At 48.7% G+C, this 16802-nt stretch overlaps 1 protein-coding gene across 1 annotated transcript in view; it reads right to left on the bottom strand.

Moving 5' to 3' along the window:
- LOC119390949 (cytochrome P450 3A16) overlaps positions 1–16802 on the bottom strand; it is a 153541-nt gene that overhangs the window by 4276 nt on the left and 132463 nt on the right. Inside the window, exons 12-13 of the mRNA XM_037658660.2 lie at positions 1355–1492; positions 21–183 (exon numbers count right to left, since the gene is read on the bottom strand). Coding sequence (XP_037514588.1) covers positions 21–183; positions 1355–1492 — 301 coding nt within the window. The remainder of the gene's footprint in view (positions 1–20; positions 184–1354; positions 1493–16802) is intronic.

Here is a 16802-nt window from a genome sequence, read left to right as displayed (position 1 = left end):
CAATTACTACAGAAACTTACTTGTGTCTCGGAGCACGTTTCGAACGAAAACCTGGACAGGGCGTGGAAAAGGCCAAGTTTGACATTCATTGAGGCAAATTTCATGCCGACACACTGCCTGGGCCCTTCTCCAAAAGGTAAGAAGCTGAAGGGCACAACGTGCTCTTTATTCTCGTCCAGGAACCTGCGAGGAAGGGATAGGCTCAAGGGTTTGATGTGCACTCGGAAACAGTAGTATAAATTGGCAGCAGGTGAGAAACAACAGAACACGCTTCAAAAGACCCCCCCCCCACCCAGACCCACGCTCCTAGGGTTCGTCGCTGAAAGAGGCGAATCACTGCTCCGCACTTCCTACAACTTTCACGTTGAGTGGAACTGCACAATTTTTGTTCAACGTGTCCCCAATAACGTCCGGGTGGATGAAGAAGACGTCGGTAAGATAGCCGCCGTCGCTGGCACCATCATGGCAGCGGCAGCAGCCAGTCCACTGGGTCCATGCTGTTGGAGAACACTTCAGGCTTCTCTCCAAACTTTTTGCTGGAGCTTCGCGAAGCGATGGCACGTCTCGCCAGCCCAATAGGGACTTTTCAGGCATGCACTTTGAGCCTTTCGAAGCAGCGTTTGGCAGCGCCCCGGCAGCCGCGCCTACGGTGGTGCTGGTACCATCGGAAACATACTCGCAAATTTATGACGCCCGGTGAGTATTCGGGATATGCAAGAAGCCAGCATTAAGGGCTGTCAATGCTGCAAACCTGACGTAATGTCTCTCTTGAGCATTTCTTCCTGCACCGACCGTGGCGTCCGCTTTCCTGTTGAGACAGGCGCAGAGGCAAGCGTTATCTCTGCATGTTCAGCTGACTGGAGACTCCCGATCTGATCTGCGCGCATGGAGTCAACAACACAAGGATTGCTACTTACACGCATTGCACACTGTCGCTCCACCTAGACCCCAAAGGAACATTTCGCTTAATGTTTATCATTGCTGATGTAAACTCTGAAGTCCTCGGGGCCATTTCCTCCCGTCATTCTAGTGCACTGGTTCTCGTACGCAACCGACGGCTTTATGATCCTGTGTCACAAGCAACAGATTAAAGACAAGCCCGCAGGTAATCTGCCGTTGAGGCCTACCTTGGACGGGCACACAGCAGCAAAGCACTTTACAGATATACTGGACGGATTTCTAGACCTCGTGTACCAGTACAGAGGGTACTACGGTTCAGCATAATGTATTCCACTATGCAATTAGAAGTGTTCCTCCCGTAACGCTACACCACGGAGCTTGTACCTAATGACAGATATAGAACCCCATTCCCCCATCAGGATAGCGCATGAAAATCTTCACTGTATTCACCTACCTGTCTGGGTTGAACACCTCAGGATGCGGAAAATATTTTTCGTCATGTTGAATAGAAAAAATTGGAATTCTGATGAGAGTGCCTTTTTCAATTGGTATGTTGCCCAATACGGTGCTCTCAACGCACGTTCTGTATGTCCTGCAAAGAAGAAATACGAGAAACATTCAATCGCTCTTGCACTCTCTAAACAGGTTCGCTTTTTAGCGCAAGCATGTAACCTAAACGCGTTCGTTCAGTCTGCCAGTGACGACAGCGCACCTGCCTTCCTGTATACAGCGTGGTTGTCAGAACATAACGGCATAATAAGGACTTATCATTGTTATTGTTTCAGCAGGCCATGTGCCTGATACCAGGTTCCGCAGACGAATATTTCCCGCAGTTATGTGGATAACAGTGTCACAGAGCAAGAGAACTCTCGCTGAATTTTCAGCTGGACAAAATAAGTCATATTTTTTACCTATCTATTGATTTAAGTAACCCTTAGAACTTTGTGAGCATTACAAAGCGAGAATTGAACTGAATACATGCACGACATTTGAAAACAAGAAATCCGAAGAATACAGACAAGGATAAGGAATCCAGGAGAGGAGTACTGTCAATGACGACGAAGAGTAAAAAAAAACAGTTGAATCCGAACTTATCGAATTGGCAAAAAAATGGTTGATCCCTCCGTCATAGGAATCGGAACAACACGAAAGTAAAGCGTGCCCTTGCAGAAGTAACTGAATGTTTACTGTACATTGGTATAAGAGAGTTTGCACAATGTATATTGATGTCTGGCAGCTATAGCACCGTTTAACGTGTATGCACACACTTTCATGATTGTTGGTACATCTCCATCCCGACGACTAACGTCCATGTTAAATGATTAAACGAACCCTTGTGGTAGTTGTAGTAGTTAACGGTGAAAGCGTAATCAGAGAACGAGGTGTGATAGCCAGAAGACCGTCGCATATTAGAGGGAGAACTTGGTCGCCATCCCGCGGCCTGTTAAATGTGATTGAACACCACGGCCAGACTAGAGGGAAACGAAAAGCGCGTCGTGCCGCCCCGGTAGCCCGGCCACGAGTTTCCTCGGGGCGAGCGCGTGAGCGGAGAACGCGGTGTTACAGCCACGTGAGGCAGGCGGGCGTCGCCGAGCTTTTTTAGGTTTGGATCAGCGTGATACTATGCGCGAGGCTAGCGAGGCCGACGCTTTTACGGCGCTTGAGCTAAGGTCGCCACCTCGCGGTGTGTTAAGGCATTGAAAAATTGAACTTCTATTGAAAACGCGCCGAATTGGACGGACGTGTAACGCGTTGCAAGTGCTAATCGCGGAGGTCACAGTAATGACGAATTACTTTACCGCTCCCAGAGGGGAACGCCACCCCGCCGACCGGGAGAGTAGTAGATATAAAAGGCGCGTTTGTAAAGCCTCTAGAGTCTGTGACCGTGGCGCAGTAACGCTGAAGAAAGAGTTTCATCTGCATCCACTTGGAATCAGGTTTTTGCAGATAGAAAACGAGGATGGGATGCCTTTTGACCTTATTATGCTTCTTGGCCTCCACTGCTTATGGCGGGCGAGAATGGCGGGGTTTCACTGCGACCCTGACAGGCGACCTGCACGTGTGCTTTTTGCGAGAACATTGTTCAATACATAGATGTGCTCAAACAACAAGACTTTGTTCCTGACTGGCTGGCCAGGGTTGAACCTCTGGCATACCTTAAGGAGTTTTAGAAAGCCAGTCCCGTAATTTATTTTTTATTATTTTATTTCCTTTATTTTTTCATCTTGACGCATTCTTGTAGCAATGTGTATTATTACTGTAAGGGGTGTCTGTTATTGATGTACATGTGACGTTAATAAACCGGCAATAAAGAAAAAAAAAGACCGTGGCGCAGTGGATAGCGTGCCCGGCATCTGTTGTTGCGGACTGAGCGGTCGTGGGTTCGATGCCCGCTGACAGAACGTTTTTTCTTTGCCATCTAATCGGGTAAATTTTTTCGAGGTCATTTCTGTGACGGAAATACATCACTGAAGTCTTGGTGGTCCCCGGCATAAAACACTTTCGTGTTAAAAAACACGCAATCAGTTCGATCTTTCGTATAACTGCATGTACAAGTGTTATGCACTGGTCGCGTTTTTAATGTTCACTTGAGTACGCACGTTGGATTCAGGACCCCGTTTCTCGATAATGAAAAGCCGGCAGCGTCACGGCAATACGCAGGAATGTTTTTGTTTTTATTTTTCCGCGATTCCTGGTTGAAGTCAGGGTGGGGGGGAGGGATACGGCATCTATGTAAATACCGCTTCAACATCTTCATAAGCTGATGTGCGTACTCGTCAGGTGCCGGAATCCAGTATGCAACATTGGCCATAATGTCAGCCTAATATACTCAGCGTGCATCCTGAGATGTAGAAGAACTGATAGCTGGGCCCGTTGGTGATAATACTTGAACATGTTTACGTTAGCGCAACGACGACGCTAAGGTAAACATGTTCAAGTATCATCCTGAGATGTACGTATCCTTGTCTTCACATTTTTTCTCCACGTCTGACTGCGTCAATTGTCGTTATATTTCCCAAGAACAGCAGCACTTTCCGTTTCACCACAGCCATCACATTCACAAAGGGAGCGGAGAATCACGGAAAAGCGATCGGCAAACACGTCGGACGGGCCGATGGGCACGACGACCAGAGATCGTGGCAAAATCCACGTGATGACAAGCCGTAGTTTCTACTTGTTCCAAACGGTGCCCTCCCAACGCCACCGCCCTCTCTCCCCAATCCATGCTGGAATGTCCCCTGCCGTTATGAAAATCAGACTTCATGAAGCTTTTTAAGCTGCCCCACGTTCGATATATAGACTGTTCAGGATATTTTAGTTCGATGTAGCCGCATATATGGCCGTTTTTGAAAATAGGGCTATATAAGGAATAATGCAATGCACCCGAGTTTGGTATCCGCCTCGTGCGCTGCTGCTTTCAGTGGTACTGGTGGCGCCACCAACGGCGGATGGTGGCGATAGGTGGATATGCGCGGCTCATAGAAGCCGTGGGCAAAGCGCCTGTTACTCTCCGTTTTTCTATTCATGTTTCATTCTGGTTTTATATTTGTACTGCCGACGCTGCTCCACTAGACAACCATGCCGTCTGTTGCGTCGATTGTTCTATATTATTTGTTTTAAAATGACAGGCCCGTTTTTTTATGCGTGCGCGCGATGCACTGCGTACGTTTCTTACGTGCATGTGTCCAAGTTGTTTGCGTGATCTGTTAACACAGATGAAATAAAAATTGTTGCAGTACAAAACAGCATTCTTGTTTTATTGAACACCCCAAACAGTACAACAACAATGACTATTACGGCTGTATGCCTGCTTAAGAAACGCACAAAAGACACGCGATTTTATCTTCGCCCAACACTCGTAGCACTCAACAAGGCCAAGAAAACCAAAATCTAACTTGCTGAACGTTTTAACAGCCGTCACACAGCTGCATAATAATGCGTGAAAGTACTTAAGCAAATGACCAACAAACATTCAGACAGCGTTTTTTTTTGTTCACAGACCGTATTGACATATGAGGAAGTTCTAACTGCATTGCAGTCACATATTTCGGAATATCTAATCACTTTCACCATTGAAGCCACAATCCTCTAACACATGCGCTTTAAATTGAGCATGGCATTACCCAGACTTATATAGGAAATGCGCACGCGTGGCATTACTCAGATTTATATAGGAAATGCGCACGCGTGTAATGTATCTCGTATGCTAGATTCTCCTTTGCTACGTGCAACAAAATATAAAATGCGATTCTGGAAGTAATGTTCGAGGAGTAGCGAGCATAGAGAAGGGCAACTACTTACAGCTTCACTCACCTTTGCAAAAACGGTATTCCAATTGCAATTCAATATTAACCGACGCAACAACGATAACAACACACTTGTTGCACACAGGCGTACCAGGTTGACGCGCGAGGCCAAGCGCGGTATTTTAAGTGTAGCACAATCGTGCGCGTACAGTACGCTAGAATATTCTGGGACAATGTCGTCAAGCTTGCAGTCACTTCAGCGGTTCCCACGATGTAGCACCAGTTGACGTCCTCGCGTCATCAAACTTCTACGACGCCGAGAACTACGCACACAGCTGACTTGGAAAAACGCGGTCTTGCAGGAGGCCATCTTGTCCCGCAACCAACGGACAAAAGTACACAACTGAGGCGTCTGAAACATTGCCGTTGATGAGATGGCAGCTGAACGAAATCAGGGCTCATCGTCCGACGTGTGGCCACCGCCTTAACACAATATTAACGTTGCAACGCTCAAGGAAGACGCGATGAAAGCGACGAGCCCAGCCGGTGTTGTCGGGTGCGTTACAGCACAGCGCGCGCTCTCACGACCACCGAAAGAAATAAAAGAAAGTGGAGAGAGGGGCACCTAGGAGCATCGCGTATCGGTGGAAGCAAGAGGAAGTGTTGCGTCGTCGGTGTGGCGTATTGTCGAGAGATGGCGCTAGTTTGTTTTTGCGCAACGAAATCGCAAACTTCATTCAAAATGCATGAGATCCTATGGGGGGTTGGGAGAGGGCACAACCGTCTTAGCCGAGCGGTGGCGCCACCATACCGATGCACGAGGCGGATAGTCGGGTTAGACTGTATTAAAATTGTTCTGACAAAAATGAATACGATAATTTTTAATTGGAAGTAAAATTCGAGAGCGTACAAAGCAAACTACAGAAATGGAACTTTTCGATCGCTACACAACTAAACCAATGTGCTACCTTAGTGTTAAAGCGTTTCGCTGCTAAATCCAACAACCTAGGTTTAGCAGAGCCGTCCACGGCTCTGCTACTCATTACTGCGTTCCCGAAATTAATACCATGGTTTTCAACATATAGTCACAGAGCTTATACGACTACAATGCTCAGGTTCTGCAATTCTTGGCTAAATATTCTGAGATGGTTGCATTATTCTGCGCCATAGATGCATATTATTAAGTAGTATTGCGCAAAACTTCTGCGTCGTGTTCCCGCCTGCAGTGATGCATCAAATTTGTCATGACCCATGCGACCTTTGGCTTATCTTGCTTTTGCTCTAGAGAGCGAAACGATAGTAAGAGAACGCCCAATCGTGTGTTACCGAAAGTTTTCCAAACATCTATTCTTTTTGCAAAATATATGGTATACAAGAATCAATATTGCGGATTTATAAATTGCTTAAATCTGATTTGAACACGGCTAGGTTATGGATAGATGAATGGATGGGTAGATTGGAAAAGCTTATGAAATATATTTCAGCACACACGCATGGACCAACACAGTTATCTGGCAGTCGCAAAATTCTGTTTAATTTGGTGCCATGTACTGCAATTCCGGCAGATCGCACGAATTGTGGGAATCTATTTCATGCGAAGCGGTCAGCGAGTAGCTGCCTGTGCCGCATATTTTAGCTTTGAGCCAATCCTAATGAGGTATTGCACCGTATGTTACGCATAAAGCAATACGTATTGGTGTAGGTTAAGCAGAGTGTATATCGTGGCCTCACCAGGCATGTTGACTACACTAGCGCAAAGGGTTAGGGTGCGACGTAACGTCACACTCAGGTTAGAGCACAGAGGTCAGTCTTATCTAAACTAACTCCGCGCTGCCGTGCCATGTTGTGCATATAGTAGAGTCAGTTTCCGTACTCAAGGTCGAGCGACGCGTGACTACACATATCTGAGTTGTTATAAAAGCAGATAGCCGAGTCGCATGACATTGTTATAAAGGCGTATAACAAACTCAATGTGCGAGCTGAAACTTACCAGCCGTGGCGGTCTAGTGATTACGGTGCCTGACTGCTGACCCGCAGGTAGCGGGATCGAATCCCGGCCATGGCGGCCGCATTTTCGTGGAGGGGAAATGCTAAAGGTCTGTGGGCTTAGATGTCAGGTGCACGTTGAAAAATCTCAAGTGGTCAAAATTTCCAAAGCCTTCCTCTTCCGCTTCTCTCAATCATGTTGCAGTTTCGGGACGTAAAGTCCCTACAATTATATTAGGCTGGAACCACACTAGTCCACACACTACTAGCTTTACGCCTCTACTTACGCCAGTAGGAGTGCTTACGCGGGAGTGGCATATCTCAGAGTGAAATGCAAAAATTTAAGCGCTAACACGCAGATCTTCATCTACATATGTCCATATGCTCCTTACGTAGGAATGCTCGTACGTAAGGAGCATTCCTACCACATGTGAAACTGGTCGCCAAAGTTTTTGGCTGCTAGGGTGTGAAGTTTGTCCAAGCGGCTCTCATACACCGAAACTGGTAACCGTAATAATATCTGGGGTTTAACGTTCAAAAACCACGATTTGATTATGAGAGATAACGTAGTGGAGAGCTCCGGAAATTTCGACTACCTAAGGTCCTCTAAAGTGCACCTAAATCTAAGTACACGGGCCTCAAACTTTTCCGCCTCCATCGAAAAACTGGAAAACAGAGGAATATCAGCGGGAAAACCCAGCATTTAAACTCCCCTAGATTGGGAGTTGTGCCGTCAGTTGGAAACAATATGCTCCAATATTCAGAATTGGCACACGAGACAGGCGCTCTCTTGGGTGCTTCTTCCGTCCGTCGTCGTACTCGTGAGCGCTGTACGAAATTGTTCATGAAATGAAGCATACGTCTCCGGCTGCCGCATTCGCAGGGTGATTGCCTGCGGTCTGTTTAGGTGTGGAAGCGGAAACGTCCAGCGCCCTAGTGAATAGGGCTTGCAGACCTCGTCATCAGTGAGGAGAACTTTGCCACTGCCTTCACCCAGCCTCCCGTTGCCAGGGAGTGTGCGACAGTGAGTGTGCATTTTAGTCAGCGTTGGGGACGGCTACATGAGCATCGCTACCCACGTGACCGGAGAACCAGCTAAAGTGATTTTTGCCTGTTCAGGATTCAGCAGAGAGAACGCGAGCGGCTTCCTTCCATGCCGAGCCTTTAATGAATGCTCTGGCGGCAGCTGCAAGTCTTTGAAGATAGTAGAACGGTCCGTGATTGTCATGGAGATGACTACGGTAACCTTTTCGGCTTTGTAGGCGTTCGTGTTTTTAGGCGTAAGCGTTGTGCGCAGCTACCCACGCAGGGAGGTAGCCGCCGCCACAAAGTGATTGGCAGCTGCGCATTGCGTAATGTCAACGACGGAGACGTTGTCCTCAATTAGCTGTTATCCTAAAAAAGGGCCCTGGCCTCGCTTTGCGCGTGCCGTAATTGCATTAGGGGTGCATGTTTCTGGGTATCTGGGATACCGAATACATTTCCTTAATTTTGACAAGGAGCGCGCACTCCCTCTGTCTGGTGGTATTAGAATCTATACCAATGTGCCCTAGTAGCAGTCTGCCGGTTTTCGTGGAAGCCAACCTTGCAACTTTTGCCACCTGTTGCGCCTCTGCTATCTCTACAAAGGTGTTGTAGACGCCTAGCTAGAAGAGATTCTCGGTACTGGTGCACTGTGGGAGATCCACTACCTACCATCACAGTCGCAATGCGCCACTCCTGTGGTACCTCGCCAGTCACCCAGACATCTTTGATTTTGTTCGCGAGGAGCTCGATGTCCCCGTCAATCCAGCTCTTTAAGAGTGTGCTAGTGATTATGTCGCGACCCGGTGCTGATCTGCAATTGCGTTCCCATAGTATGTCTCGCATTGCGCATGTGAAGGGGGTTCCAGAGGGTCCGCACCTTTCACGTGCGTCACAGGGGGTAGTCATTTTGTGAGCCGGGTACGAACGAGAGCAAGGTCCGAGTACGGACTAGTTGGTATTCCATTTCAAATTGTGTATCGTATGTGCTAGTGCCCGCCTTTATCTTTCGTTTTGAGTACAAACGTGCCAGTGTTTCTTTTGTACTATCTTGCTTCCATTTCTTTTCACACTAACCTTCTCGCCCAGTGTGGCTTTAAATACGATGCAATAAAGCGATTAGGGGCTATTTTTCTCAGCACGAGCTTGCGTCCTTCCATCGGTCAGTCGCCATGACTGATAGATGGTGTCAGAAGTGGGCGTTTCCTTGAATCATCGCACCGGTCCTGACCACTGCGGAACTACCATGGATAGCGTCAAGCCACCAGAGCCATTACGCATAGCCGGAGACGGTGGGAAAAGTTGGAAGCTTTTCAGACAGCGATTTGAACTGTTCCTGAAGGCGACAGAATGCACCGGCAAGCTACGAACCGAAGCGGTAAAAACAGCGTTCTTCCCGAGCGTAGCCGGTGAGGACGCGATCGAGATTTTCAACAATTTCGCATTTGCCGAGGAAGAAGACAAAGAGACTACACCACAGTCGTCGCCAAGTTTGAAGAATACTGCGTCGAGCAGCAGAATGAGGTTCATGAGAGGTATGTGTTCCGCACCCGTGTACAGACAGAAACAGAGCCATTCGAGTATGTTGTGCGGGATCTACAAAAGCAAGCTAGGCACTGCACCTTTGGAAGCCTGGCAGATGAAATGGTTCGAGACGAGATAGTACTTGGCGTGAACACAGCAAAGCTGAGGGAAAAGCTGCTGAGAGAGAAGAATATAACCCTGGCGAAAGCAATCGCTACAAGCAAAGCAGCCGAGACCTCTACGCGCCAAAGTGCGTTGTGGTCAAGAGAAAGTGGCATCCAGGTTGACGCTGTCACTTCGAGCTGGGCATGGCGCCCACCTCAGCAGGGTACAGGGTGTTCCAGGTGCGGAAGATCGCATGCCCCTCGGCGGTGCCCAGCCATCGGAAAAGTTTGTCGTACGTGCAGCGCACTGAACCACTTCGCCGTATGTTGCAGATCAAGGACTCGGGTCGCGGAAGTACAGCACGAAGATGACTTTGACATTCCCGATTTCTGTATCAGCGCAGTCGCCACGGACCGTGACTGGCTCGTCAAAGTGACGATCGGGAAAAAAAGTGGTGTCGATGAAAGTTGACACGGGATCCCAAGGGAACCTAATACTGCTATCAATGCACAGAAAACTGAACGTCGGACCCCTCAAGACTAGTGTGGAAACTCTGCGCTCATACAATGGGGGCATCATCCAGCACGGCGGCACAGTCTCTCTCCCTGTCCTCATCGGCGACAGAAAAATCTGCGCAAACTTCGTGGTAAAGGATTACCAGGCGACCCTGGCACTAAATGCAAGCGAACGCCTTGGGCTATTCTATGTAGAAGCGGGCACCGTAGCAGCATGCACTGTTAACGAAGTTAACGAATTTTCACAGCTTTTTTTAGGGAACTGGTCGCATCAACCGCGAGTACATGATAGTGTTACAAGAAGACGCTGTCCTCAGTATCCAGCCGGCGCGAAGGGTTTCCTTGGCGTTGCAGCAGCCACTTCGGGAGGAGTTGACGCTCATGAAGCAAGAGTACATCATTCAAAAAGTCAACGAGGCAACGGACTGGGTAAGCTCTCTCGTTATTGTGCGGAAAAAAGACGGCAAACTACGGGTTTGCATGGACCCGAGAACAATCTATTCATCACTCAAGAGGGAACATTATCAAATTCCCCGTCGAGAAGATATTGTGGCTGAGCTGGCAGGCGCGAAATTTTTCTCTCGGCTGGACGCCAGTGCAGCCTTCCATCATATTCCGCTAGACCAGCATTCATGAAAAATATGCACGTTTGCAACACCATTTGGTCGCAACCGCTTCCTCCGGCTGCCGTTCGGCATCTCGTCGGCTAGCGAAGTATTTCAGAAAGCACTAAACGAGGTATTCGAGGGCATGCCAGGCGTACGCGTGTATGTGGATGACGTGCTAATTTGGAAAAGTGACAAGGAGGACCATGACATACGTCTTCGTAGCGCGCTCAGAGCTGCATAGTCCGCAGTCTTGACGTTCAACGCACAAAAATTCAAGTTCCGTACGCAAGAAATAGAATTACCAGGCGATATCATCAGCGACAAAGGAATGGGCCGAAATGCAGCCTTAGTCGCCAGTTTAGTGCAGATGCCAAGGCCCTATAACAAGCTCGTAGAACAAAGGTTGCTGGGCGTGGTAAATTATTTCGGTAAATACTTGCCATCGCTAGCCCAGAAAACAGGTGCTTTGCGATCTCTTATCAAGCAAGACGTAGTGCTTGAATGTACACACAAACATGATGAAGATTGCAGGGACATATGCAAAGCACTAGGCAAAAATCACAGCATAACCACGGGGTGAATGACGATGAGTGGGGCGAAGCTCCGGAGGGAATAATCGGTAAACCGTGAAACACTTCCGTGAAATTCGCCCAGTACATCATATAAAGAGTGTGAAACATCAAACGTTTATTGTACTGTTGGTTTACGTGGTCCCTTCTTTATCACCGCTTTGTGACCGGTGAAATGCAAGGAAAGTGTCCGCTCCCGAGCGAAATAGAAAGCGCGCCAAGAGCGAGCGCGACTCCGAGCGAAAGAGAAGGAGCGCCAAGAGCGACTGCGTTCCCCGCTCGCCCTGTGAGAATTAACGGCAAGGCTAGAGGGAAGACATGACGCGCGTAGCGTTCCTCTTCGCGTTCCACGACGTGAGGTCGGTAGCATGGCCAACGAAAGCCAACGGAACGCGATCGCTCAAGTGCTCCGGCTTCGCATTACCTCATGGTCCCATTTAGCGTCCCAAAAAGAAATGATTTCGTAGAAATAATTTCTTTATCATGTACATTAAGACGAAAAGCTCGAAGCTCACTAGAGTATATTGCCCGCAAAGTATGTCTTTTGCTCTGATTTAACTCTCGTACGGCATGGTCCTCGCGCCGTTGCCGATCGGCGCTCGCACGCTGCCGATCGGGCGAGGTGGCTACATACTACTACAGAGGAGGGAACGACCCACGCATTAATGAGCTTCGCCCCTAAAACCGCTACTTGCTGTTTTCGACCCATGCAAGCAAACGAAGGTAGCCTCAGACGCCTCCCAGAACGTTATTGGATCCGCCCTTTTGCAGAGTTACGAAGACGGTGAGAGGCCAGTATCTTACGCGTCAAGAGCTCTGACCGACACAGAGCAACGCTATTCCCAGATAGAAAAAGAGGCTCTTGCTCTGGTATTTGGTTGTGAGAAGTTCTCTCATTTTACATACGGTCGTCTACTGATACTTGAAAGCGACGACAAGCCACTCACTGATATTTCCAAGAAGCCAATTGCCGATATGCCGCCTAGGGTACAAGATTTCTATTTAAGACTTCTGAAGTATGACTACAACTTGATGTTTGTTCCCGGAAAACAGATGGAGCTGGCGGAAATGCTGTCAAGAGCACGGGGCCCTGGCGACTTGACGGCCGTGGACAATGGCGACGTGAAAGTTCACGCTACCAGCATTGTGGCAGCACTCGTTAGTGAAAAGACTGCGCTCGAACAGCGCGTGAGACCACCTCGGACGCGTACCTTCAGGCTGTCCTCCAGCAGATTATGGAAGGAAAACCCGTCACAGGCCAGCTTAAACCCGTGGCTTCTGAGCTCTCAGTAATCAAGGGCATATTCTCCAAAGAAGCAAATGTAGTGACCCTACATGCATGAGGTCCGAAATCCTAAAGCATGTGCATGAGGGTCATCTGGGTACAACTATGTGCAAATCAAGAGCTAGACGGCTGAATACTAGCCAGGTCTCGCCAACGATCTTGAAGCTCTGATTGAAAAATGCCCAGTGTGTAGAAAACATGCATACAGTCAACCGTCCGAGCCGCTAATGATGCGTCCAACGCCGACTAGCGCATGGTTTCGAACTGGAGTCGACATATTCCTGTACGCAGGAAGTTACTACCTGTGTGCGTACGATGGGACGTCTAACTTTCCAGAAGTAGACTTGCTGCTCGGAACCACGGCCCCTGCGGTGATGCTTAAGCTCAGGGCAATTTTTTCAAAATATGGAATTCCCGTCGAAGTATGCACGGATAACGGGCCCCAGTTTTCCAGTCGCGAATTCGCTTAGTCCTCGAAAGCGTACGACTTCTTTCAGATTACATCAAGTCCGTACCTTCCAAGATCAAACGGTAGAGCTTAAAAAAGTTCAAAACGTCAAACGAATTCTAAAGAAAACTTGTGAGGCTGACGAGGACTTCTGGCTTGGTATTCTGGCTTACAGGGCAAGTCGCCTGGAGGACGGTCGGTCCCCCGGAGAGCTGCTTCAAGGACGCCGCCAGCGGACTCCACTGCCTGACTTTCGGGAACTGTCAACAGTGGAGGTGAAAAAGTACAAGCAGAGAAGCATCTATCGTCCATCTCTCTCGCCTCTTCAAAAGGATGATGTGGTGCGCATAAAGAAGCGTTCATGGTCACAAAAAGGCACATTGATAGCACCAGCAGGGACGAGGTCCTATTTTGTCAAGACCGCCAACTTTTGCTGAAGACGAAGGAGTATGTGCACCACGAACCACCAGAGGATGAAATGAGCGACAGCTCTGACGAGGACAGAAGCACATCTCGTGAAGCACACCCGCAAGCAGCGAACGTGGCAGCGCCATCAGCGAACATGGTACCGCCGTCAGCGACCGTAGCACCACAAGCGACAGCATCGCGGCAACCTTCGCCAATCTTAAGAAGATCGCAGCGGCAAGTTAGGCCATCCGAACGCTTAGGCTACCCGCGAAACTCAACAGATAAGCAAGTGACTGCCAAGTGTTTCTTAAAGCAAACTTTGCTGGCGAGAGGGATGTATCATCTGTTTGTGTGCGCCTTTATCTTTCGTTTTGTGCACAAACGTGCCAGTGTTTCATTCTCATCTATCTTGCTTCCCTTTCTTTTCACACTAACCTTCTCGCCCAGTGTGGCTTTAAATACGATGCAATAAAGCGATTAGGGGCTGTTTTCCTCAGCTCGAGCTTGTGTTCTTCACTCGGTCAGTCGCCATGACTGACACAATTACAGCGCAAGGGAAGAGACGGGACGTTGGTGCCCTTGTCCCGTGTCTTCCCCAGCACTGTCATCACAATTTGATAGAGAGGTATCTCGAGGCCATCTCATCTGTAATTTGTGTCTCGGTCATGCCAGAGTTTTTTTTAAGTTGTGGGTGAGTCTATCGATAGTTGGCTGCTGATTGGCTTTCGATTGTTTATCCCCAAGTGGATGCTTCAGGTGGTGTTATTTCGCTCTGCTCCTCATTTTAGTAGAGAAAAGGAGAACGCTTTATGGTGAATTTAGACAGAATAACCGACGCACTATATATACAAGTGCGATTTTTAATATGCCTAACATAACCACTGATGCGTAGAGTTCGTGCATCGGAGGTAAACAAGATAAGCCTTTCAGCATTATGATGCACAAAACTGGCACAATAGAACTCAGTCGTCGCTAATATAATGTTGCTTAAAGTTATTCGCACTCCAAGTTTCTCATGAAAGAAGCGAGCGCATGTGAGCTCATATAAGGATCAATGCTCTGGATATCGTTGAGCGTGCCGACAGAACGAGCGCACGTTTTCCTCGCGGATTTGATACTTCTTCACTCTTCGTAGTGCGCCCGTAGCTATTTATGGTGTAGCGCGGCTCAAAGCGCTGCTTGCAAATCGGACAGCAATGAGTGAGCTGATCTGTGCGTACTCCGATTGTACGTTGCCTTTTTTGTAGCTGGCAGGCACCTGAAACAGGGAATGTCTCGGCGCAATTTTGGCATGCCTGCATAGTCACTCGTGCACCATAGCGCGTAGCAGGTGTGGATACCCCGATTAAGGCTCAGCAACGCAATAAACGAGCTAAAAACGAGTAATTACACGTTTTCGTAGGCTACGACGCGCGCGCGCCAGATCCAGACGTTCTCGACAGTCTCAGTACAAAGTGACTACAGCGCGGCCGCTACGATCGCCCGTCGGAGCATCACCCGAGATGCGGCGCAGCCGCTTCGTTCGCTCCACTGCCCCCTTCTAGTACACTGTAACCAAGCTAATTTAATTGCCTATTCAGCAACTTTAACACGAAGGCATTGTATGCCGGGGTTCACCAAGACTTCACTGACGTATTTCCGTCACGGATGTGACGTTGGTCATGTGCACACTAGCAGATAAATAAAAAGCTCGAAGAAAAACATTCCGCCGCCGGAAATAGAGCCCCCAAAATCTCCGTCCGCGACGATAGGCGCCAGGTACTCTACAACTAAACCACCAAAGTTTGTGGCACGTTTGTGGCACGAAGTGCCACAACCGCACCTTATACCTCTCATACACTCTTGCGCGGTGCTCTGTTGGCGGAGCTAGGCGGTGCCGCCATGTGTGAGTGGTTAAGTGAAGTTATGTGAAGTACTGCGCCATGGACACTAAAAAGCGTCGACAGGGAGCGATATCGTCTCGATGCTAGCGAGGAACGCTGGCCGCGCTATCGTCGAGGAGCCGCCCTAGTCGCAGGTACGTTCGTTGGCTTTCGCTTCGTGTGACGGCTCGTTGTCAGAGTAGTGCAGCTTCAACGGCCGACAACGGTGTTTCTCCGCCGCCTATTGATTGGAGTGTGATAGCACCGACCAGAAAACTGCTGCAATAAGCGCCGCAGAAACGCAACGATGTCGACGTCCAAATTTCCTGCCTTCGTCGAGCGAGACAGGCCAGCGGGACGTGGAAGGCCTTCGCGCGTTCGCGGCTCAAGCAATGAATCTCTGCCGCCCGTGTTGCGGAAGCGCAGTGCGGTGCGGTAGTTAATGAGCACAGGCATAGGTTACCCTATTGCTCGGGAGCGCACACCGTACCGTTCTCTCCTCAATTGGCGACGCTGTAAACAAGTGCATATCGAGTGCCAGTGCTTATGTGCTTGTTGGTTACATCTGTGCGCAGGATTCATGATGTGCTGTGTCCAGGTATATGTTAACAAGTTGAGCAACGACAACGGTTAAATCATGATCATTGGCGTTAGTAGTCGCAATGGAGATGTGCCACTATAGGCGTCAACGTGGTTGCATCCACGTCTAACGGTGCTATAGCTGCCGAACACTAATAGACATTGTCCAAACTCTCGTAGATCAATGCACAGTTACCAACTACTACTTTACACTTTTCACTTTCGTGTTGTGAGGATTCCTATGATGAAGGAATCAGCATGTTTTTTTTTATTAGGCGTCGATTTCATTTTTTTGTTTTCTATTGCACCTGTAGCCCGTTTTCTCTTGTAGCAGGTGTGCTAATCTACAGACCATGCGCTCTACCTGTTCATCAGTCTCCAATTCCTTTGTCGATGCAGCAACGTCTTCTCTCAGTTGAGCGAATTCCTCTGACGAGGTCTTCTTAGCTTCGTCCTGCTTTCTGATGTCTCTAAAGAGGTCGGTTGCTCCTAATTTCCTGAGCGGCGCTGAGCCTTATGGTAGGCTGCTAATGTAGTGATCACTGCGGGGTTCTCTTGTCAATTGGTCGACGTCGGTTGCCCCGCATTCCTAACCATGATCAGGTCTGGCATGGCATCTCTGCAGGCAGAGTGGCCAATTCTAGTGGGGTATATTGGATCGGTGACCAAAGTGAAAACGTGAGCTGCGATCTGCGTAGCGAAGGTCATACCCTTGGCCGTATCACTGATGTAGCCTGATCTTG

Source organism: Rhipicephalus sanguineus, chromosome 4, assembly GCF_013339695.2.
Source record: "Rhipicephalus sanguineus isolate Rsan-2018 chromosome 4, BIME_Rsan_1.4, whole genome shotgun sequence".
Taxonomy (NCBI): domain Eukaryota; kingdom Metazoa; phylum Arthropoda; class Arachnida; order Ixodida; family Ixodidae; genus Rhipicephalus; species Rhipicephalus sanguineus.
Note: the sequence above shows the minus strand (reverse complement) of the source record. Positions and strands in the feature narration are given on the sequence as shown.